Below are 24,705 nucleotides of genomic sequence, written 5' to 3'. Positions count from 1 at the left end.
CTTAAAAAAAAAACTCGACTGGCGCCACAAACCACCGTCAAACCTCTGTTCAATGTACTAAAATTAGCACCAACCACTACTGCACTTCACGGCCGCACCACCGGAACACGGCCGTATCATAAACCAAACCTACGGACGTGTTTCGCTCTCGCGTTGCCAGCGTTCAACCGCACCGTGAAGCCAGCATCTGCTTTTCCTTAAATCAACTTCTATTTCATAGCCGGCAAGAGCCAGGACGTAACCGACACCATAAACAAACTTCAAACCTCGACTTCAATGTACTGAACTAATGGCCGTGTCTTCAGAAGAAATTCTAATGTATTATTGCTACAGAAGCCAGTATTAGACAAAATTAAATGTGGAAGGTAAAGTGGCTGCAACTAGTCCAACGTAGTATGTTATTAGTATCTCGGTAGAAGCAGTTTACTGCAACTAGTCCAACGTAGTATGTTATTAGTATCTCGGTAGAAGCAGTTTATTTAACACACTGGAATTCAGCCTCAACTTATGTTGTTAGTATCTTGCGCCAAAAACCAGACACCGACCAATTTACTGTGAAAATACATGTGACTCAGTGAACAGATTAATTTGGAAAGCCCAATATGCACATTTGGTATTTATAATACAACAGGCTGTGCTTACCTTTCTGTTTTAGGCCGGCCTTCTGTTCACTTTGCCCCACGATCTCACCAAAGGCCAAATCTACACCTCCTCAGCACACCAAAGATCCGGGTCACGGCACCAAGTTGTTGGATTCTCCCAATTCTTTGAATCTTTGGGCTGAAGGAAGGACAATACTCGGTGTATAAATGCTCAATCAACAATCATTTATTTCCATACAATTCAACAATAAGAGCATTACAACGTCCGGACGGGAGAGATGCTACCAGAGGGTCAGGCACATGTCTCAAAATGGTGACGGGTTGCTCAGCTTTTTATAGTCTCTAGTGGCCCCCAGCTAGTCGTAAAAGCCAAAACATCACATTTTTTCTCTGTTACAGCGCCTAAGTTATGACCTCGGCAGTTGTTTCTCTGCTTTCTGTAAGGTGGGGGTGTGGAATGTGGTCTATCTATCTCCCCTGTCTTTAGACACAGAGTCTCCTGCTTACAACCTTCTCTTCATGATTCAACAATTAAGCATGTCAAGAAAACAGTGTAACACATTCCCAGCAGATCAAGGATACAGAGTGATGCACATTTATCTAATGAACTAATATGTGAATATGTTCTGTTAACTCAAAAGTATAATGAGAACTAAACTACATACAGCTCACACACTCTATATTAAAGGGTATAATGTGATCTACCGCAGTATTCTAATTCAACTACTTTGATTACATATATAAGGTAACATATAATAACAGAATAATTTAATACAATCATATATGATGATGATCAGAGCTTAATGTACAATGTTATCCTAATTTAAATTATATGCCCTTTAAGTATTTATTATTGCCTGTGCCCCTTTGCAGAATTAAAATCTGAGGGTTCCTAAAACAGGAACTTCATGTAATTTACTTTTTCTAAACTCTTTCTTCAGAAACCTTTTTTATTTCAGTTTATAATATCCCCAATGTTTCTTTTGTATTCAAGTCAGGTTACATACTTGGACAGCTAATATTTTTTTCTTCCTTAAGAAACTCTTGTGTGACTTTGGCAGTGTGCTTTGGATGATTGCTGTGATGGAAAAATTCAGTCAGGCTTCTGGAGGCTGTAGAAGAGAAGGCGTCTTCTCAGACAGTATTTTGGTATATCCACAGGCGCTGACTAAAAATGCCAGTTTGCAATCATTTTAGCCTATTATTGCACTACTACCTCTGTGCAGTCACTGCAGTAGTCCTAACCAGGCTCACACTTAACATGCTGGACCCCGTGATAGCCAGAGGAATACACCACACGTTTGAGTTAATGTAATGAAAAAGTGTGATACCATTAACCACAAGGCCTCTTGTTAGCTGCTTTAGTAAAAAATTTAAAGTTGTAATTTTATGCTGAAGAGCAGTAAAGTTTAGCTGCAGTACAGTGATGTTGTTGTTATGCATCATTGTTGTTTCTACTGTATATTAGGCCCTGTATTTTCTTACTCAGGAGGCAATTTATGGGAAAAAAAATAGAAAAAACATGTTTTTCCCGAGTTCACCAGCAGACTTTCAGACCTTGAGAGTCAATAAATATCTGAAATGACTTGGCACACTAATGTGTCACAGCACTCTTCCCTCCCCAGCGGGGGTAAAAAAAAATTTAGCAGAGGCAGGAACATGCAGACCGGAGTGGGAGGAGTGGGAAGAGCATTTCCCTCAGCCAATCACACCCTGGTCTCACTGAAATATTTATTTTGATTATTCATAATGATATACACTTACCAACCACTTTATTAGGTACACTTTGCCAAGACTGGGTTGGATCTCCTTTTGCCTTCAGAACTGCCATTATTCTTCATGGCATAGACTCAACAAGGTGCTGGAAAATTACACATATTTAGTTCCATACTGACTAGATAGCATCGCAGTTGATTTGAGCTTTGCCACAGGATATATAAAATTGCAGCAGATCAGCAGTTTCTAAAATACTCAGAACAGCCAGTCTGGAGCCAACAACCACGCCAGACTCACTTTCTTCCCCGTTCTGATGCTCAGTTTGAGCTTCAACAAGTCGTCTTGAACCAAGTCTACATGCATAAATGCGCTGAGTTGCTGAGTAGATATTTGCGTTTACGAACATGTGCCAAATCTGCCTATTTAACCCTGTAAAGCCTAATGATTGCCAGACATTTGTTTTTAAACTGAGGTGTTTATTGCTACATTTGAGTAGTTTATTGCCTAAAAATGCATTGTGCAATTTATTTTTGATGTTTGGCATTACAGGGTTGTAGAGAGTTTGCGCATGTCTCACTATATGTTTCAGCCTCTTTTGGAGTTAGATTGAATATAAGACATTGTTACTTTAGTGCTTAGCCCCCGAATTCTAAAAGGTCAGGTCAAAATATTGGTGATTTTAAAAAAAACTCAAGTGGTGTTGCTAGAAACTCTCCTGCTTTTCCAATAATATTACAGCTACCTGTCAACATTGATGAGACAAACACAGCCCACCCTGTCTCCAGCGAATGCATTAAAAGGTGATGATACAGCACTATGAAGCAAATCTCTTTAATCAAACTCAGACTCTAACTTCACTGTAACACACTGACTATGCATAAATTCTAAAACTATCTGAAAGTTTGTGTTTTATGTGCGGTCTGTATGAGTAATTTTGAACATTTTCTCACTTAAACCATGAGGGAGTAAAGCAAGGGAGTAAACTGAAAACAGAAAACAGCTTAGTATAAATGAACAGGAAGTGCATTTTTGATTTTACTGTGGGAGAATAAAACAAGCTGTATTCACACAAAATATTGCTGTAATACTTACAGCATGTTGAGAAAAACTTAAACCGTGGCGCATATTTCCCGCTCATTATCCCCACCATGCTCAGATCGGTAAATTATTTAAAGTGTTTTATTTCAACTTTAATCAGGGATTTGTTGCACTGGAGGTTTAGTGGATTTTTCAGTTGTGCTCTGCTGCTCTGAACATTGTTTTGTCGCACAGCACCTGTGTGTTTTGACAGACCTGCCAATGGGAGCAGTGAGGTCAGATCCCGTGAATATTAATTGCCTGTGAAACACGCTTTGAAATGGCAAAAGTGGCAGGATACTGATGGGAATTTATTTATTTATTTGTTTATTTGATGTTAGCCTTTTAAATTGGTGCAGAAAACAATGGTGGAAATGTTCATAAATACCAAGAATGTTTATTTTTATCAGAATCTGTTGCATTGATATTTCTGCATATATACAGAAACTTTGAGCGAAAGTTAGACTAACTACTGAGAGATTTACGGCTTTTATGGTCGCTTTGGTTGGCTAACACTAACATTGTGGGGTTTTTTTCTGTTTCAGGTGATCGTTGTGAGTTTGACCACCGGCAGGGCAGGTGCATGCCAGGTGTGTGTCGTAACGGAGGGACGTGCCGGGAGCTTTCGGGTGGGGGTTTCCGATGCGAGTGCCCGGCAGGAGCCTATGAGCGACCGTACTGCACCGTCACCGCTCGGTCCTTCCCACCCAAGTCCTTTGTCATGTTCCGGGGGCTCAGACAGAGATTTCACCTCTCCATCTCGTTAACGTGAGTAGTCTTGAGTAAACATTCTGTCATTTCCTTTCCTCTCTTCTTCTCTATTATTTTTTTGTCTCTTCTTTCAGCTTCCATCAGATATAGCAGGATGGATCATTCTCTGATTTCCTCTTATAGTGTCTCCACTTTTCTTTAAGCTGTTTTTTAAAAGTATATCATCTCCATCTTGGAGAGTGATCCTTTTATTTATGGCTTCCCTGTATCCTCCCTCTACCTCGCTTCTTTAAAAGCATTGCTTCTCCATTTAATCCCATCTGCTGTGCTTTGCTGTCTTTCTTTCTCTTCTATGTTCTTATCTTCCATCTGACTATCCTGCTGCAAAAAGCTCTGAAAGGAAATGACTTCATGGTTGGAACCAACTCAGAAAAAAACATGCTTCTTAGTCAGTAGGGCTATTAATTTAAAGTGCCAATTAATAACTAAAACCACAGACTGTATATGAAAGAAGGCCATGGCACCATGATGTCACGTTCCCACTTTTGAAACTTTGAGTTTAGCATTACGGCTTGATTTTTTGGGGAAGAAGTGACTATGTATGAATGAGAAGGTAAAATGTTAAGTAAGCAGCTAATGTTAGCACAGCATATCAGGACAAACACCACCTCATCAAGCATGATGGTACAGGGCTGATGAATTGAGTTTTGTTCATGTGAGGTTATATTTGAGCCCTGGTTAGGACCAGAATATTTTTTTAATATGTCCTGATATGTAAACACAACTTTCAGCTGCTCCCTCATCGTGAGTCATCACAGCGGGTAACTGCATGTTTGGTTTTTACAATAGATACCTTTCCTCACACAACCCCCAAGAGATTTGTGTCTCCTCCTTAGGTTAAAAAAGGGAATCTTTTGCTTGTTAGGGTAGGCTGACGTGTAGTCCACCACAGTGGAGCCACATGATGTCCTGGCATGTTTTACCTTACCAGGCACAGACTGTGTACATTCTTTTAATCATGCGTGTACAAATGTGTATGGGGCACATTTGCCGCAAGATTTTGGCCAAGGTTTCAAGAATCTCACAGCATTTCTACACAAGTCATCATAATTTTTTTATTTACTAAGATTGTAAATTAAACCGTGGCACTGACTTTACCTACAAGAGAATTTTTGCAAATCTTTCCATTTTGCTTGGCTCGCTTGCAGCATGTTTTTATTTGAGTTAACACTTTCTGCCTGAGCATATATGTAATGCTAATGTTGTGGCAGAGGTCAGTGACTCCTTTTACCCATCCAAAATCATTTTTCAGTTGCTGCTTGCCTCTAGACATACAAAGCCCACAAGAGAATTGAAGTGGTGCTTAAGAGTGGTCAGGCAGGGTTATGGGATGGATGGTTGCCATGGGTGATGTCGTCTAATGATAGTTGCTAGGGTGATGTTGCCCATGGGGTTGTTGCTAAGCTGATGTGGCTACCATGGAGTAGTTGCCGTGAGACATTGCGGTCACTGTATTGCTTGCTAAATGAGCATTATTGGTGCATAAAAGCACTACATGTGGTTTCTTCTGTTGATTTGTGGTCACCATTAGTTAAGTTAAGGAATGAAGCATGAAGGGCATGTTTTCTTTTTTTTAAGAGAAGCTTGCTTTATGAGCATTTAGCAGGTATCGTGTTAACATTTCTCTGTGTGTTGTTGTTGGTTTAAAAGAGTCCCACGCTGGGTGGAAAAATCTGTGTATAGAAAGGAGTTAATCTTCCATTTTCTTTCAGTAATTTTAATCAAGGACTTCTTGAGAAAATAATGTGTGGTCTTTTTCAGCACCATGCTTTCACATTCGTTCAAACCCAGTCAGATCTGTGAGTTTTGTTCTTAGTGTGTAGTTCTGCTTTATGGCAGCACCAAGCAGCAAGACTGAAAAATGAAGCCGGCAAAGTGCCAAAAAACTGCAGTTCCTTGAGTTGCCACTGGAGTCTGAGAACTTTAAAACTTGGTACAAAAAGCAGCTTTGGTTTCTAGTTAAAATCCCCCTTGATGATTTTTTTATTTTATTTAGAATGGTCTTTTATTAGTTTTTGTTAAACTGTAATAAGTCTTAAATCATTGGGTGTAGTCACATTTTAAATGGAATTAAATTCAAATAAATAACATGGTTTGCTTTGTGCACAGTGGTACCACAGTGCCAGAGGTCTGTGCTCCAGTTTTCATGAAGAAAATTCCAGTATTTTATTAACATGTTACTAAATAGCAGTAACCGTTTACAACTGGTGGGGAAATAATTACTTGGTGGTTGCCATCTGGTCTCATATTTCCATTAGCTGAGAACTTACGGCTTCATACTGCCATCCAAATATGTTTACTTTTGGCTCCATGTGAATAATATGGCAGCTTCCTACATGCTAATCCTGAAGCTTCAAGGGAAAGACTAACAAGCTAATGTGTGACATCACAGTGGCTACGTCCATCTTTTATGTACAGTATAGGAGGGACATAAACTATATGGAAAACAAATTATTATGAAAATAGATAAACATGTTTTAAATTTAAGCTCCTGTTTCATGTGTTAATTGAGGGCAAAATAGACTTCCCTCCACAAGATGCCTTTTTTAGATTTCTATAGATCTAACTACATATGAAAGCATAAGCGACAATATGACTCTGCTCTCTATGAATATGAAACCACTGCCATGACTTGAGCTCAAGTTTTTAATGCATTTGAAAGGCAGTTGCATGAGAGAGAGTGTGTGCATGTGTGTTTCTGACAGCGTTTGTTTTCTTTTCTTCAGCTCTGCTTGAAATTGACTGCTAAGCTAACCGAGTTTAAGGAATAGAAATGATCATAAACACATGATTCCATCTTGTAGTTTATTGCTTTTGGGAATAAGTCACATCATATTAATTTGTTTAATGCAGTTCTTGGCGGCACGTAATGAATTTCACAAACAGCAATAACACTGACAAAAACAGACCTGCTGAACATATAAAGCATGCTTCTTTGCATTTATTTACTCCTTCGGCTCCTCTGTGTCTCCGCTTGGCTGACTCCACACATTATCTCCAGTTACTCTATCAAAGCTAAGGTTACAATTTTATTATTATTATTATTTTTTAGCTATTTCTGGTGGCACGGATATATTAGATATGCATACTAGATATTTTGGCACAGTGCAGTCGGAGCGACAGCAAATCCATACAAAGAAGGCACATATTTGCTAACCAGAAACCCTGGGTTTATTTTAGACAATGGCAGCGTCCTCAGATTCACCAGAACGGTGATAAGATGCTCTTATTTCCTTACAATTCTATAGTGCAGGAATGATTTCCATTGGAATTTAAATCAGGAAAATAAAATGCAGATATGATAATTTTAACTCAACAAGATAGGAAACAGTAGAAGAATATTTTTCTTCAACAACTTAAAACCGTTTGAAAGGCAGACATTTATAACCATGCTGCTCTAGGGCTTCTTTCCTGTAGCTGAACCTGACCTCCTGCATCTGTGCACTGGATTTATTTGACTGTCTAGCGGAGTTGGGCTGGATCCAATTTGTGACACCACTGAACCTCACTGAAAGTAGAGAAACCTTGAATAAAAATTTCCCTGCAGGTGCTATTTGTCAGCTGCCTACAAATTGCAGTGTACGATTTTACAATTGAGGCGCTTAGTTGAAGGGAATAGTAAAAACAGGCAAACTGTTGTGGTATCATGTTTAAAACAACATCTCAGTACTTTTTAACGTGGACATTTTATGCAGTGAGAATCTTTTCTGTCTTGCCACCAGGACAGAGTATTTCTCATCTGTTCTGTGCAAAATAGACTTTTTATTTGCGTCTGAGCAGCTGAGGGAGAGGAAGACTCCAGCAGTATGGTTTATTAACTCTGGCATAGTCTGAATACCTTTTGTTCTTCCGCACTAGCCAGGAGTCATTTTTGTTCTGCTGTGTCTGAGATAGTTTTTTGTTTCTGTTTCTTCCTGTATCGGAGTGAAAAATATAATTTAAAATGTGTCATATTCTCTCTGCATGCATATAAAAATGTACAGCCATGGTAAAAAGAGAGTACACCCTCTATCAATTCTAAGGTAATAAAAATTCTGATCAGGCTTTAAAATTATTTAAATATAGCTGTTGTGGTCTGGGGTCGTTGTGTTTTGGACTTTCAAATCTTCCTAATTCATTATTGTTTTGTACTTTGAAAGTAGGTTTTTGTTTCTGTCTTTGGTTTTCTTGTCCTTTTGAGTTTTTGAATCCCCATCAGTTTCCTGTTGTATTATTTTATGTATCTGGTATAGTCACAAATTACGTTAGGTTTCTTAGTTCTCTCCCTGTCCTCTTAGCTTTTTTTCTGTGTTTTTGCCTTTAATATCATGTTGAGTCAGTCTTGTCTTTGTGTCAGTTTGCTCTTTTGTATGTGTCAAGCTAATCTGTCTTAATCCTGGTCCTTATATTAGTTACTTCCTGTTTTATTTTGATAGTCACTCATCTCTGTGCTTTATGTTTAGTTTTGCTTCCCTTGTCTCGTTATGCCTAATTTGTTCCTGCTGTGTTTCCCAGCTGACTTCACTCCCCTAATCACTCTCCTGTGTATATATGTGCCGGTCTCCCTTTGTCCTTTGTTGGAGCATCAGCTCATTTTCCCAGTGATTCTGGGTCCTTGTGCTGCCTAATGTCTTTCTAAGTGTCTTCATTGTTTAGAAGTTTTCAGTTCCTTTTGCATTTTCTGCTTACTTTTGGTTTGTGGATCATTCAGCCTAATAAACAGCTCGCCTTTTGTTAAGATTATTTCGTCTCCAAGCACCTACATTTGGGTCCTCAACATAACACTTGGCCTGTTCATCCCACAGACCAGTGTTGGGAAGGTTACTTTTAAAATGTATTCCATTACAGAATACAGATTACATGCCCCAAAATGTATTCTGTAACGTATTCCGTTACGTTACTCAATGACAGTAACGTATTCTGAATACTTTGGATTACTTAATATATTATCATGCTTTTTACAACAACGTGAATGTACTATTGCTGTGTGATTTATTACTATTACTGAAGGTCCGCGACTCCGAACTGTAGTAAAGGGACCTCTGACTAATACGGCGGGGTCCCTGTCGGCTCGTAGCCGAAAAATAGCTTTACTTTGTTGTGTGGGTCAACTTTTCTTGCGAGAGACAGAGAGAGGCGTTGAAAGGCTGCTCCAACGGAACTTATTGTTTCGGAGGAAAACACGAATACGGTGTACAGTCGAGTCTTAATAGCTTACTTACAACTGGGCTCGTCAGGCACTCTTCTTGGCTGCAGTGGTTATTATTATATTTACATGCTTCCAGCTCCCGTTTTTGCTCGATGACAACTCGTACTTTGCCTTTTTCTCCCTCCCTCGCTCACAGACACATTAACGTGTATGGCAGTCCATTCTCCCTGCAGCACGGACTACACTGCCCATGATGCTACATTCTTTAGAGCTATGCTTGTAGCATTCTGCCTGTTAGCTTAGCACAACAACAACAACAACAAAAGGCGCTCTCTCACCCAGGAAACACACAGTCGCAGAGAGAGAGCGTCGCCCTGTAACCATGGCAACCGTAACGCTGCCGCCTGGAACAACAGCACATAGCTGTCAAACAAAACCCAAACAGTCCTGACCCGCGACAATATGAAACAGGAAAGTACCGCAGTGTAATCCATTTATTTCAACAAAGTAACTGTATTCTGAATACCACCTTTTTAAATGGCAACTGTAACGGAATACAGTTACTCATATTTTGTATTTTAAATACGTAACGGTGGTACATGTATTCCGTTACTCCCCAACACTGCCACAGACCATAACAACAACCTTAAATGCACAACAGTGCATGACATATTACACCACGTCATTATGTATTTAACAAGAATTAATCCAGAATGCTTTTTTTTTGGCAGCTTCAAAGCAAGTCCCCAGTTGGTATGAGGTGCTGATATTTGGCTTTCTCTTTGACTTTCTAGGTTTGGCAGGTCTGCAAACATAAGCCGGGCTGCCATGTTCTTTTTAGACAGACGAGACTTTCTCTTGGCAGCCCTTCCAAACATCCATACTAGTTCAGTCTTTTTCTAATTATACTGTCATGAATGTTAATATTTAACATGCTAACTGAGGCCTGTACCTCTTGGGTTTTTGCAATTTCTCTGAGCATGACGCAGTCTGGATGAATTTCCGGTTATGTCCACTCCTGCACATCAAAGATTCTCAGCTGTCTTGAATGTTTTCCACTTGTGAATAATCTTTCTCTGTGTATGCTTGGATAAGGCCTTTTAATGCTTTAATGCTTCAGAGGCTGATGGGCAGAAACAATTGCTTCTTTACAATCGTTGCTGATGTCCTTCGTGTTTGGCATTGCGTTGATACACCCCAATGCTTCAGACCAACAAACTGCCAAAACTTCTACTTTTATAGCGGTAGTCATACTGATTATGATGATCAATTAATCACTGATCATCACAATTTGATCATCGATGCTAAGCATTAAGGGTGTACTTAGTCTTTCACTCCTTACCTAACAGTTTTCTTTTTACCATGGCTGTGTTAATAAATTCTCTACTGCATACAGCATTTGTCAATAAACTTCAAATTTCTATGTACATCCGTCTTTTAGATTTGCCACTCTGGAGAACAGTGGTCTTCTCTTCTATAATGGACGCTTTAACGAGAAACATGACTTCATTGCCTTAGAGATCCAAGAAGGACAAGTGGTGTTCAAATACTCCACAGGTATTGTATCTTTATGTGCACTCTTGTTTGGTTTTGTTTGCGTGAAATTTGTGCTCTATAAACAGAGACCATATGTCTGCTGTTGTTGTTTGCTTTTCTTTTGACCCATGAACATGTGCAGCAGGCCTGTAAAAACAAGCGTTCCTCCTGAGACACAAAAATCTGTTTATCTAAGAGTGGATTCAGGTAATGAATGCTGCTGATTTGGTCTTTGCAAACAGTTCTTACAGAGGTTTTGGGGTCATTGTAAATAAAGTCGATATATTTGGAGCATCGACACCCTTAAAAAAAGAGGAGACCCATAAGAGCTACATTTGAATTCATTTTAATGGCATATTCTTCATTTACCCGTCTGTAGGTGAGTCATCCACCCAGGTGAGTCCCTTCCTGCCAGGGGGTGTGAGCGATGGTAACTGGCATACAGTTCACATCCACTACTACAACAAGGTGGGTTTACATCCCAATCCCATCTTCATTGTGATCCTTGCATTTGAGCTTCCACTTTGGATTCTTGATGTACTTTTGCACTTTGTAAATTTGACTTGTTTTTATTGGTACTTTTGATGCGTCGGCAGAATAGTTTCTCAGCCTTCGAGCCGACGAAGCACTTTGAATTGAGCCAAAGTATTTGTGTCTACACGACTATGTGTTTGCGTGTCATCATTTTTATTCATGCATATTCGCCGCACATCTCCTTTAATTTTCTTCATGTTCTTTTATTTTCCTCAGCCTGCTACACGTTATGTGAGTATGAGCGTGTGTCAGAGCGCATATACACTTTCTCCTTTCTTAGCTTCTTTTGCTCCTCCTTTCTTTCACCAGCAGACAGTAAGGAGAATGAATGCGCTGTCTTTCTGCTCTTAGTCTGTTCTCTTGCCCATGTGTTTGTTTGTTTTTCCTGTATGTCCTACTAACCACAGCTTCTCCCTTTTTTCTTCCTGTCATTGTGCAAAGTATTTGTGTAAATACTAATCTCATGTGTTTACTGCTATTTCGTATCTGATGTAGTGTTTCAATGCAATGACGAAAACTCTAGATTTAGTGAATGCTCTTGTATTTCTTGAATCTTGACTGGTTTTCTGTTTCTTTGGACTGTGTCTGGATGTCCAGCCCAAGCGCAGTATGAGTGGTGAGGCTCAGGGTCCGTCAGATGAGAAGATTGCTGTGGTGAGCGTTGATGACTGTGATACAGCCTTGTCACTTCGCTTTGGTACGCAGCTTGGAAATTACAGCTGTGCTGCACAGGGCAAACAAACCAGCAGTAAGAAGTAAGTTTTTTTCTTTTTTCACTTCTTAATTGCAACACTTTGCTGGGACCCAAACTTCTAATGGTCATATACCAATGTCAGCCGGTTTCTCAGTCATAACCATTGACGGTACAAAAAATGGATGCAAATTACAGAAAACTGTAAAAAGGAAAAAGTGCAAATGCAAGTGCCGTATACCTGCTTTCTATCTGAAGGCAGCCAGACAGTGTTACAAAACAGCTTAAGGTCCTATAGAAGTATATGGGATGGGTATGTGTTCTGTAAACACTTTCCTGCTGACTTTCTGGACTCAGTCACTCATTTCAGGCATTACTGAATAGAAAATATCAAGCTTGAGCTAAAAAAAACTTGCAATCTGGGATGTAGCAAAGTACTGTAGATGACCAGTACAACATCTGGCTAATGACCGGACTGAACATTCTCATGTAATTTGTAGTGACGCATTTTGGTTCATTTGGATTTTCCTCAATATGGAAAGAAACTAATTTGCAGGGAAAAGCTACAAGTTTACAAGCTCATCAACTGATTTGGACCAGAGTAAACAAACTTTAGGTGTGAAAACGCCCTACCTCATACTGTGTTTTAAAATATGTGTGAGCTAATGTACAAAAGACTGTCCTGCGCCATCATGCTAGGAGTACTTTCTGGCACACGCCATGACTTTGAGATCAGTGTTTATGCTGTATCAGTATGCTAATATCAGATACAAACTGCTCAGATACAACAGATACAACACGCAGCTCACTTTTGAATCTTCATTTTCGGTGGGAAATAGCCGTTTGCTGACTTGAGTGATCGGGTGACTCAGTTTCTAGCTAATGTTTGCTGGGTTTGCTTGCTTTTAGCGCTGTAAGAGAGGCATTGTGGCAAAGCTGGAGAGGAAGCATAAGTATCGCATCCTTTAGCTTTTATCACAACCGTTTGACTGAATTCAGGCTCTTAAATTCGGAGACTTAAATTTCTCAGTTTTAAGACGTTGAAGCAGAGCGTAGGAGGACTACAGTGTAATACTGTAGCTTGTTCTATAGCATAAACTTTGGTATATTCATACTGAGATAACTAATTTTAACATGAAATGAATCTATGAAATTTTTTGGTCAAAATGATAAATAAATACTGAATGATTAATTTTAAAAAAAAAGAACCTTAGGATGAATTCCTGCAGGTAAATTTGTTCTTTTGCCATCAGCATTGCAAATGAAAGGATGAATAGTAACTGACCCAGAGCTGTGGGAGGTGTTTGCACAGGATTTGCCAGCTTCTTTGCAAAGACATCTTTCATTAAACATAATCTGTAACTGAACAGAGGCTTAACAGATATTCAAAGACAATTTCCACTGAGTAGAAAACCAATAAAGCTGGTCATTATGTGCAGCTATGAGCAACATGCTGGCCAGCTGGTAGCTTTTTAAGCTATCTAAAGGTAAAGTGAGTGTGTGAAGTGACTGAGGGTAGCAGCATTACATTGGGAGATACATGCATTCACCGAGCATGTCTGTGTTCGCTTAATTACCAATTAAAGTTTCATACATCTGAAATGCTAAAGTTTAAACAAAATATTTATCCAGGCTTGTAAAAATTACCTACAGCAGAGATCAATATTTTGAAAAGAAAACAGAAAGGTGTTACATGTTAAAAAACGTTAAAAAACGCGCTGAAAGTTTAGAAATCTGACAGGATTTTAAAGTAACGATCAGGGTGATGAGGTGACGGTAGGGGAACTATGCGGGGGACTCAAGGCTTTAATGAGGCACGACTCTTTGACGTCTCTATGCTCCTTCATGTCTGTCTGTATCTCTCTGATGGTCTTGTTACCAGGCGTCTCATTCTGCTACACGGATATGTTCGTTTCTTTTCATTATCTCCGCTCGTCTCTCCATCTCACACACACAATCTCTTAGGTGTGACTAAAAGATCCATATTGTTGGTTTTAAATGCGTTGCACTGCCTGTTCCATCTGACCTTGTCGAACTTTTGTTCATTCTTTCTCAGCTACAGTTTGTGTGTGTCTAACCAACGAATGTCTCCATATATACTAACAAGTGCAAGAAAACACATACACATAAAGCGTATCCGCACATGCACTGAAAGAGCAGCGTGTCATAGTGTTGATGTCTGGCCTCGCCTCTGTAAGCTGTAATCACGTTTGCCGCGTCTGTCAGCACTAAGTGAGGCTGAGGGAAAAGAAAACGGATCAAAGAGGAAGGCTAAAGACTAACACGTCAACCCTCTCTTCCTCTTGCTCCCTTTCCATTTCTCCACCCGCCTCTTGCTCAGTCTTGACATTCTCTTCCAGTGATGTCCTCTGCTGACAAAACTTTGTCTCTCTTTGGTTCTCACTCAGCGCAGTCCCATAACTGTCACTTTCTATCCCGCCGAAATTTTCCTCCTCGTATTCCCTCTTTCCTTCCCAATACCCATCTGTCTCGTCATCTGCCTCTTGACATTTGGTGTAACTCACACTTAATCTCTTGTTTGTTCATCTATCTTTCAAGCTTTTTTCTTCCTTTGGCATTGCCATTCCCCCTCTTCCTCCTAGAGCAGGCTGCACTTATATCTACCACCTTTTATTGCCGGATTGTGTCTCCTTTCTCCTTCTTCATCTTGTCATCCACCTCTACCTCTTCTCTCAAGACGGTTGCTGTAACTCCTGTTTAATCTCCTGTTTGTTCATCTGTCTCTTCATCTGTCTCCTTTTCTTTCTCAGTGTATTTGTGTTCAATCTGTCTGTTCCTTCTCTGTTTCCATTTTTACCTTAAAAAACACCATCATCTAATTTATCCTCAACATCCCCTGCTTTTCTGTGATTTCGATTCTGAATGATGACACATTTCATTTACCTCTGATGACATGTTTAATCTCTAGGTTTGTTTAATCCCTCTCTCATACCCTCTTTCATGTTCTGCCTTCTTTTCACCCCTTCTTCTTTCATCCCTCTCTCCTCCCTCTCTTACTTGAAGAAGAATAATCCTGTGTTTCTTCCATAACCCCATTTGTTCTCCACTATATTTACTCCTTGCTTTCTATCTTTGTGTTTCTTAGGTCTCTGGACTTGACTGGTCCATTATTTCTGGGTGGAGTCCCTAATGTGCCAGACAACTTTCCCTTTGGCACCAGGGAGTTTATCGGTTGCATGAAAGAGCTGTACATCGATAGCAAACCGCTGGACATGGCTGGATTTATCGCCAATAATGGAACGCTTCCTGGTCAGTGCTGGGAACCATGTTTGCTTTCCTTCAAACATGTATTATTGTGCATTAGTAACATTTAGCTCCTTCTCAATAGCCTTTTCACCCATTGTGGCAAAACACACACAAACGTTAGTATTTAAATGAAGTAGCTTTTAAGGGTTTGTGTGCTACGAACCACTTTGTGCTTCTAAACATTATAGGAAACAATAATGGGGTAGAGCCACTTCTTCACATATAGTCATATATAGTTAGGCTTCATTGCACTGAAATTGGATTTTCACTGGTGGACTGGGTGCTTGCATTACTTTTTATTATAGTCAGTGAAATGAAAGGAAAACATTTGTTATACATCATTGTTTTGTTGTGCTACTATGTGTAACTGTTTGCATATCTTTCATTTTCATATCGTATTTTTGATGACTTTTAACCTTCCAGTCGCATTCAGGGCAAACAGTTACAGGGTGGCTGTAGCTCAGGTGGCAGAGCAGGTCAGCCACTAATCAGAAGGTCGGTGGTTCGATCCCAGGCTGCACCCTGGCTGCATGCCAAATATCCTTGGGCAAGATACTAACCCCGTGTTTGCCTACTGGTGGTGGTCAGAGGGCCCGGTGGCGCCTGTGTCCGGCAGCCTCGCCTCTGTCAGTGCGCCCCAGGGCAGCTGTGGCTACAATGTAGCTTGCTATCACCAGTGTGTGAATGTGTGTGTGAATGGGTGGATGACTGAATGTAGTGTAAAGCGCTTTGGGGTCCTATGGACTAGAAAAGCGCTATACAAATGCAGGCCATTTACCATTACCATTTACCAAATCTGTCCGATTTAAACATAAAACACTCAGAAATATTGTGTTTTACATCCGATTGCCTCAAGGCCTTATGACATCCTCCACACTATGCACTTGAACATATAAAAATGATGATCACCACTTTTCATTCAATTTTGAGTGTTTTTAACTAGACTGAAAACTTTAAACACCCTGAATTACTCCGACAGAGGAGTTTTAGAAATATTGGCCAATTTCTTTCAGGCATACCAAAAAGAAAAACATTTCCTTAACATTTGTTTTAGTCAATTATTTATTTAATTACGCTTTGCCTGACCAGCGGGTTGTTGTGTTTGGCGTTCCAAAGACTTGTTGGCAACAGGGAACTTGTAGAGGTCCCTCTGATGGACAAACAGTGTAACATCAACACTCATTACATGGTTGAAGGGTGTTTCTCCAGTCTTATTTACCTTTTAATTTGATCATTTATTGGTCATTGTAGGTATTTGTCGTTCCTGGTGTCATTATGATACCAACAGACCAACAAATAGCCAAAAAATCGGTTGAACTTTATTTTGAAAATGCTTGTGTGTGTGGGTAATGTTATAAAGCTCACAGTGACAGCATGAAGACTTATCATGTACAGTATGTTGCAATTCATTTTTATAACTTCAGTGATCTCTGCTGCTTCCACTAGGCTGCAGTGCCAAACATCCCTTCTGTAAGTCCAACCCGTGTCAGAACGGAGGAACCTGCAGTGTGAGCTGGGAGACTTTCTCCTGTGACTGTCCCCTAGGATACGGTGGGAAGGACTGCAGCCACGGTAAGAGGCCGAGATTTTTCTTATCCCGTAGCCCTACAGTAACTACACTAATAGCAACCTTTAACAATGTTAATTTTATCATGCCACTTCAGCATAATTATTAGTAAGTAGCAAGACAGTTGCTGGTGGAACGAGCATTTTCTAGCAGTGGCTGGGATTTTAACGTTTTATTTTTAAAACCTGATTTTCACAGGACTTTGTTTTTCGGCTGTAATTATACTAACACTTCATTAATTTGTTCACAGCTTACCTAAGCTTAAATCCCCCAGATAACACCTTTTCACTTAATGTGGCTCAGTGAGTGTTGACCTGCATAATATGAATGCACCGTCTTAAATAAAAAGGAAGAATTGATGATGGAAAAATACAGTCCAACAGACTGAGCTAAGAATAAATTTAGCCCATGAGACAGTTGTTACTAGATATCTGGCTGTATTTCCTGTGTATAACTGAACCGTAATAAACCTTTAGAGATTTCCCTCTCATGAGTGGACATTCACTAGCCCAGGTGGTTTTACTCATTTATTTTTACTGGCATGTCTTGATTGCGAGCACAGACGTCCAACTCTAAGGGGAAATAAAGCGTCAAGATTCACTTGAGGGGAAAAAAAGAAAAAAAACATGGTGTTTATTGATCTCAGTGAAAAATGTTCACAAGTTCTGGGACTTAGTTTGTACTTCAGAGACTGCAGTGTAACATATGTTTCATCATTTAATTTTGGAAGCTTTTATACCTTTGATTGGTAATTAAACAACAGAGAGCAAACAACTGTGGAAGCTATTTGGGCATGAAATGCATTAAAGATCACGTCATGCCCGAACAGACATGGTCTGTTTGTCCTTCAAACCAACAAACCAATAGTCCTGATGATGCTACATGTGCTTTGAAAAACACACAATATTAAAGTGAACAACTACAAGAATTATGTTGCCGACTGACGGATAAGGACAACAGTATCATCTGGAAATTGTTTCGGAAATTTCACTAATTTTCATTTTCGTTTTTTTCTCTTCGCCTCAGTGATGACACACGTACACCGCTTTCTGGGTAACAGCGCCCTCTGGTGGGACCTGAAGAATGACGTAACCATCTCCGCACCCTGGTACCTCGGCCTGGTGTTCAGAACCAGAGCCCGTGAAGGGACTTTGCTGCAGGCCCAGGCTGGCCAGTATATCAGCCTGGTGTTCCAGGTGGGCACGAACACATTTAACATTTAAGAGGCAAGGTCGAGATGGTTAGCGGAGGAGGGATATTGAGGATGTTGAAGATAAAACTGCAGAGGGTTGATGTGACGGAGGAGGGATGGGCTGAGATGGATTGGGATAATCTGCTGTGACGACCTTTAAAGGGAGCAGCCAAAAGAAGAAGAAGTAGTATTAGTGGAAATTCAGTGGTTTACATTTTAATAATAATAAAAGAGTCTACAGCTGGGACTACTGTTCCCTTTTAAATAACACCAGGCTCCATGGAGTCTGAAAGCAGTTCACATTTCTTTAAAAGTATCCATATCTGGTGTTGAAGGAGCTTCTTATGTTTCACCGTCTGAAACACTGATTGTGAGTACATCTATAAATGGTGCCCTTCCTTTCACCAACCTTTCCACTATCACCAGAAACTCAAAAAGCTTTAACTGCATTTAGGCTTAAACACAGTTAAGTTTCAGATGCTAAATCCAAAGAGTGTTTTAAATTAGCAGAATCTCGGTGGAAGCTGAGCCAAGACGTCGGATTTCACGCTCCTACACACAGTCACACTCACACAGTCATAGCAGTGGATCGTTTTTTTCTCCCTCTCCCTCTTTTTTCTTCTTTTTGTTTTTCTTTTAATGTGATTTGCGAATTTTATTTATTCATTTATTCTTCTCGCTCTCATCAGGTAATTAATGGTCAGCTGGTCTTTTCGGTGACCCGCGGCTCAACCAGACCGGTGCGTTTGCGGTTGGATCAGGTTCAAGTGGCAGACGGCCGGTGGCACGACCTCCAGCTGGAGCTGCGAGACGTTCGCAGTGGCCGCGAGACTCGCTATGTCGCCACACTGCGGCTGGACTTCGGACTCTATCAGGTAGTGCAAATTATCATCGAAATCGAGCACACTTACACTAGAGGCACATAGTACAGTCGATTTTTTTAAAGGGGGGGAAATTAAAGTCCTTTAATAGCTTGAAAAAAAGTAAATTAAATATTAAATTTATCCTGCAAGCATAGTTTAAATGAATAAGAAGGTTTTTTGTCGTATCTGCTTTATGAAATCAATAAGGCTTAATTTGGCTTAAAAATTAATTTTTTTGACTGTGTTCAAATTAAAAGAGGCAATTCTTTTTTTCCAGTTGTAATTCTCCATTTATTCTGTCTGTTTGAAATCTGCAGCTCCTTGATGGGCTATATTATTCGGTGTAATCGCCAGAGAAGTACTTAATTGAAATTTTAAAGCATTTAATATGAATCGAGGAAAGCAAACCTATTTAATTTCCTCTAATCCAGAATGTCCCCATAAGTACAGACGTCTCTCTCACTTCCTGCTTTGAGCCAAAGCGATGAAGGATGTATTTTAGGATGCTAAACATGAATAAATAAATAACCAATTGTATGAATTCCTTAAATTAAGAAAGATATTAGTTTATTGTAGATTGGGCTGGTGAATTTTTGCGAAAACCACCAATCAGACAACCCCTTGTAAGCAGCACTAGGCAATGGTGGGAAGGAAGAACTCCCTTTCAACAGGATGAAACCATGCTCAGGGAAGGGCAGCCATCTGCTGCATTTGGCTGAGGGATGGGTTGGAGAGAAAAGTAAAAAAAAGAACATAGGGAGACGGAGGACACATATAATGATATGCAGTGATGTATAAACACATGGAGGGGAAAAAGACGTCAGTGGAGAAGAAATAATCAGCGCGTTACAGAAAGTCCTTCAGCAGACTGAGCTCATTGTAACATGAGAAGGAGCTAGTTCAGGGTCACCTAATCAGCCCTAACTGTAAGCTTTATTGAAATAAAAAGCTTTGTGTCTAATCTTAAAAATACTGGCATACATAGCAGCTAAAAGGAAATGGCAAGGTTTTGGCGTGCTTGGTCAACAGGTGCTTAATAAAGTACTCTTGCAGTCTGCGTTTTTGAAAGCAATGTTATGCAGGGTTAAATTTTCAGCTGAGATTCTAATGTCGGAGTTCATTTTCCTTAATTTACCTTACATATGAGCCATGGGTATAATTCGCATGACATGAAAAAAGTCTTTGGAACATACAAAAACGTATTTCACACACGTCTTAAGGTATATTCATAGTACATTTCAAGTATATTTCATCAAAAGTAAACCTTGTTATCTTCCTATCTTTTTATTTCTTACTGCATTATTACTTCTCCCTCCTTCCGTTCTTTGCCTAACAATCCTTGACAGTGTTATACAACATCCTGCCTTTTTAAAACAAATACAAAGCCTATATCAAAGAAACACACACACATACGCACATACATATAAATGTTTAGAACATATACAGGTTTTTCTAAAATCCTGCAGAGCGTCAGACTCCCCAAGATGTGGGCTTCTAATCCTCGTTTCACTAATCTCCGGTGGATTATTATGTCAGATTGTACTGTGCGATGTTTGTTTCCGTGCATGCGCTAGTATGATGTATGCGCCTGTACATATGTGGCAGTGACATGAACACAGAGAAGCACGTGCACAACCACCGTCCGTATTATAATCATCTTTGGCTCGGTTTAAGCAAACACAAACAGCCTTTGTCGTGTTTTTATGTCGTGCTATTCCCTAAATCGTCTGTCAGCACGTTATGTCTTTCATCTGTTCATTGTAGTTCACCAGGCTATTCTCCAAAGTGCATCAAGTAGCACACTGAGCAAATGGTGCAGAAAAACATTTCAAATACAAAATTATTAAACAATTAAACGGCAGTTGCCTTTGAAAGGGGTTTTGGCACATGTGCCGCTGTTATCAGACATATCTCAGCTTCCATTTTAGCATCTTCTACTGCTGCTGAAACGGTGATGAATGCGGCTCATTGATTTTGCTTTCATGATCCTCGCAAGCCAAGTTGCCTGTCAACATTTCTTCACAATTCTGCTGGAGTTATCACTTGAGCATTGACCTTCTCTGCAGTGATTGCATATTATGGTTTTCTTCTGTTTAATGAAGCCAATCATTCAGTCGAATTCTTTTCACGCTCCTCTCCACCTCCCCTTCTATTTGACTGACACAAGCCTCATAATAACCTGGCGCTGCTCGCTGATATATCGGTAAATAACAATATAGCGGTTTCTGGAAATCAATTATCCTTCCAGGGAAAAAAATCGTATCTTTTTCAGTTCATTTTGATGTAAACTCATAACAGAAACATCTTTTTAATTATGTTTTTACTGATGGTCACTAGCTTGTAACTATTTTTTTTTTACCCTTCATTGCTGAGTGTGTTTGCTGCTATTAATAATCATATTCTTTTCCTTTCCTGTCTCCATCTGTTCCCCCACCTCTTTCCTTCTTTCCCCATTAGGGAACAGTGATAGTGGGAAATGAGATTCATGGTTTGAAGGTGAAACATCTGCATGTTGGAGGAGTGCTGGGATCTGGGGAGGTTCAGAACGGGATAAGAGGATGCATACAGGTAAAGGATGGAGTTTTTAACTCATAAGATAAGATAAGATAAGATAACCTTTATTAGTCCCACACGTGGGAAATTTGTTTTGTCACAGCAGGAAGTGGACAGTGCAAAAGTTATGACGCAAAAATTCGAATACAATAAGAATAAATACAGTACACAGCTGTACAGAATAGAATAAAATAATATACTATATACAGTAGAATAAAATAGAATAAAAATATACAATAAGATAAAAATAGAATACGAATGCTATATACAACTGAGTAAAAATACAACGATGCCAGAAAAGATTATTGCACTTAGTGTTATTGCACATGTGTGGATGTGTGTGTTTGTTCAGTTAAAGTCTTTGTTGTGGAGTCTGACAGCAGTGGGGAGGAAAGACCTGCGAAATCTCTCCGTCCCACACCGTGGGTGCCGCAGTCTCCCACTGAAGGAGCTGCTCAGTGCTGTCACAGTCTGCTGCATGGGGTGGGAGACGTTGTCCAACAGGGATGACAGCTTAGCCGCCATTCTCCTGTCACTCACCACCTCCACTGGGTCCAGAGGGCATCCTAGAACAGAGCTGGCCCTTCGGATCACCCTGTTCAGTCTCTTCCTGTCCCCAGCAGAGATGCTGCCGCCCCAGCAGACCACACCATAAAAGATAGCAGAAGCCACCACAGAGTCATAGAAGGTCTTCAGGAGTGGGCCCTCCACCCCAAACGACCTGAGTCTCCGCAGCAGGTACAGCCTGCTCTGCCCTTTCCTGTAGAGGGCGTCTGAGTTATGAGTCCAGTCCAGTCTGTTGTTCAGATGAACACCAAGGTACCTGTAGCTGTCCACAGCCTCAATGTCCATACCCTGGATGTTCAGTGGTTGCAGTGGAGAATGCTTGTGCCTGCGGAAGTCTACCACCAGCTCCTTGGTTTTACTGGCGTTGATCTGGAGGTAGTTCAGCTGGCACCAGTCCACAAAGTCTTGAGTCAGTCCTCTGTACTCCTTGTCGTCCCCATCAGTGATGAGGCCGACTATTGCAGAGTCATCAGAGAACTTCTGCAGGAAGCACTGGGTGGAATTGTGGGAGAAGTCTGCAGTGTAGATGGTGAAGAGGAACGGAGCCAGAACCGTTCCCTGTGGGGCCCCCGTACTGCAGACGACCCTGTCCGACACACAGCCCTGAGTCCTCACATACTGTGGTCGGTCGGTGAGGTAGTCCAAAATCCAGGTAGTGAGGTGATGGTCCACTCCAGAGTTCTCCAGCTTGTCCTTCAGAACCGAGGGAAGAATGGTGTTGAAGGCACTGGAGAAATCAAAGAACATGATTCTCACAGTGCTTCCAGCGGTCTCCAGGTGAGCGAGGGAACGATGTAGGAGGTGAATGACGGCATCATCCGCTCCAATGCCAGGCTGGTAGGCAAACTGAAGTGGGTCCAGTGATGAGCTTGTTAGGCGCCAAAGCTGAGCCAGGACCAACCGCTCCAGGGTCTTCATCAGGTGGGATGTCAGAGTCACCGGCCTGTAGCTGTTGAGGTCCTTGGGGCGTGAAGTCTTTGGCACTGGTACAACACAGGAGGTTTTCCAGAGCTGTGGGACTCTTCCCAACCTCAGGCTCAGGTTGAAGAGGTGCTCCATCACCCCACACAGTTGGTCCGCGCAGGACCTGACGACCCTCGAGCTGATGCCATCTGGGCCCGCTGCCTTCTTGCCATTAATCCTCCTCAGTTCCCTCCTAACCTGGGTGGTTGAGAGAGACAGGCTGGAGCCTTGTGTTGAGTGTGCATTGGATGCTGTTGTTGGGGGTGGGGAGGAGTGAGCAGGGTGAATAGAGGAGGTGTGAAGTGTCTGAGGTGTCAGAGGTGGAACAGCAGCAGTGGGGGTGGGTGAGTCTGCAGCCGATGTTGTAGACTGTCTCATGGTTGAATCAAATCTGTTGAAGAAATGATTCAGTTCATTTGCCCACCTCACATCCCTACCAGGCAGAGAGTTCTGCTGTTTGTGGCCTGAGATGGTTCTGAGGCCTCTCCAGACTTCACCAACGTTGTTTTGCTGAAGCTGGTTCTCCATCTTCTGCCTGTAGCTGTCCTTCCCATTCCTTATCAGTCCCCTCAACTCTCTCTGCACCCTTTTCAACTCCTCTTTGTCTATGGATTTGAAGGCCCTCCTCTTCTGCTTGAGGACAGCTTTAATTTCTGGGGTAATCCAAAATACAGTGAAGATAAAAAATAAAAGTAAAAAATGACTCTGGGATAGGCCGGTGAATACGCTAATACAGCTGCTATTGTTTTTGTGTGTTGTGTTGAGGTAACGTGACCCTCACTTTCTCTTCCTACAGGGCGTTCGATTAGGCGTGAGACCGGACGCCCCCGCTCTGCCCCGCCCCTCTAGAGCTGTCAAAGTGGAAACTGGCTGCAGTGTCGGTAATCCCTGCCTCTCGTCTCCCTGTCCAGCTCATAGCCGTTGTTCCGACCAATGGGAGAGGCACACCTGTCTATGTGAACCCGGTGAGTGAAGCAGATGGTGTGGGCTTTGCAGTTGAGCTTGATGCGAAGTATAGAGACGTCTATTTACAGATGTAAACTAACATGCAGTATGCTGGGGATCTCGAGTTATTAACCATTTTTAAAAACAACCTTTTTGTTCAGGAAAAAATTACTAATATTTTGACTTGTGATGTAAAACTGTGCCATTATTGGCTTGATGAACGCGTATGTACGAATGTTGTAGGTTTGTAAAAAAATTTATTTAATATAAGTGTTAGTGTGTCGTTTTCATGCTACCGTCACACTAAGGAAAACAGTTACTGGAGACCGTGGCACGAGTGAAATGTGACTGTTCAAAGTAATTTTGGTACGTCAAGACAGCGGTAAAACAGCATGAGGTTTGGCAATTACTTATAGTCTGTTTGTGATAACACAACAGTTAACCGATAAATCATGAAAAATCACAAGTCTGTTTCCACCTGTTGCAAATCTGTTACCGTCCACATGTACACAAATTCACTACTCACATTCAGAGTCCAGCCAGAACCAGCCATAGATTTGAAATAGAAATTCAGAAATTCCTCCACAAATGGTGACATAATTGCTACAAAAAAGATGATTTAACGGAAAAATTATATAGACACTTGGCAACCTTGCTTTTATATAGGGATGTAAGTAGAGCCGGTTAGCAACCAGCTAAATTGAGTCCTATAATGCAAAGAGATGTGTTGCAG

The 24,705-nt window shown here is 40.9% G+C and overlaps 1 protein-coding gene across 2 annotated transcripts in view; it reads left to right on the top strand.

Moving 5' to 3' along the window:
• celsr3 (cadherin, EGF LAG seven-pass G-type receptor 3) overlaps positions 1-24,705 on the top strand; it is a 124,790-nt gene that overhangs the window by 51,198 nt on the left and 48,887 nt on the right. The window contains exons 4-14 of one of the 2 annotated variants that reach the window (XM_080898062.1): positions 3,941-4,163; positions 10,736-10,851; positions 11,210-11,298; positions 11,581-11,595; positions 11,962-12,119; positions 15,162-15,325; positions 16,769-16,894; positions 17,916-18,085; positions 18,771-18,956; positions 21,402-21,512; positions 23,824-23,992. In XM_080898062.1, coding sequence (XP_080754188.1) covers positions 3,941-4,163; positions 10,736-10,851; positions 11,210-11,298; positions 11,581-11,595; positions 11,962-12,119; positions 15,162-15,325; positions 16,769-16,894; positions 17,916-18,085; positions 18,771-18,956; positions 21,402-21,512; positions 23,824-23,992 — 1,527 coding nt within the window. The remainder of the gene's footprint in view (positions 1-3,940; positions 4,164-10,735; positions 10,852-11,209; positions 11,299-11,580; positions 11,596-11,961; positions 12,120-15,161; positions 15,326-16,768; positions 16,895-17,915; positions 18,086-18,770; positions 18,957-21,401; positions 21,513-23,823; positions 23,993-24,705) is intronic. The other variant, XM_080898063.1, reaches the window with a different exon arrangement.

The sequence above is a fragment of the Rhamphochromis sp. 'chilingali' genome, assembly GCF_963969265.1.
Source record: "Rhamphochromis sp. 'chilingali' genome assembly, chromosome: 12".
Taxonomy (NCBI): domain Eukaryota; kingdom Metazoa; phylum Chordata; class Actinopteri; order Cichliformes; family Cichlidae; genus Rhamphochromis; species Rhamphochromis sp. 'chilingali'.
The sequence above is the reverse complement of the archived record's forward strand: the minus strand, read 5'-3'. Positions and strand labels throughout refer to the sequence as shown.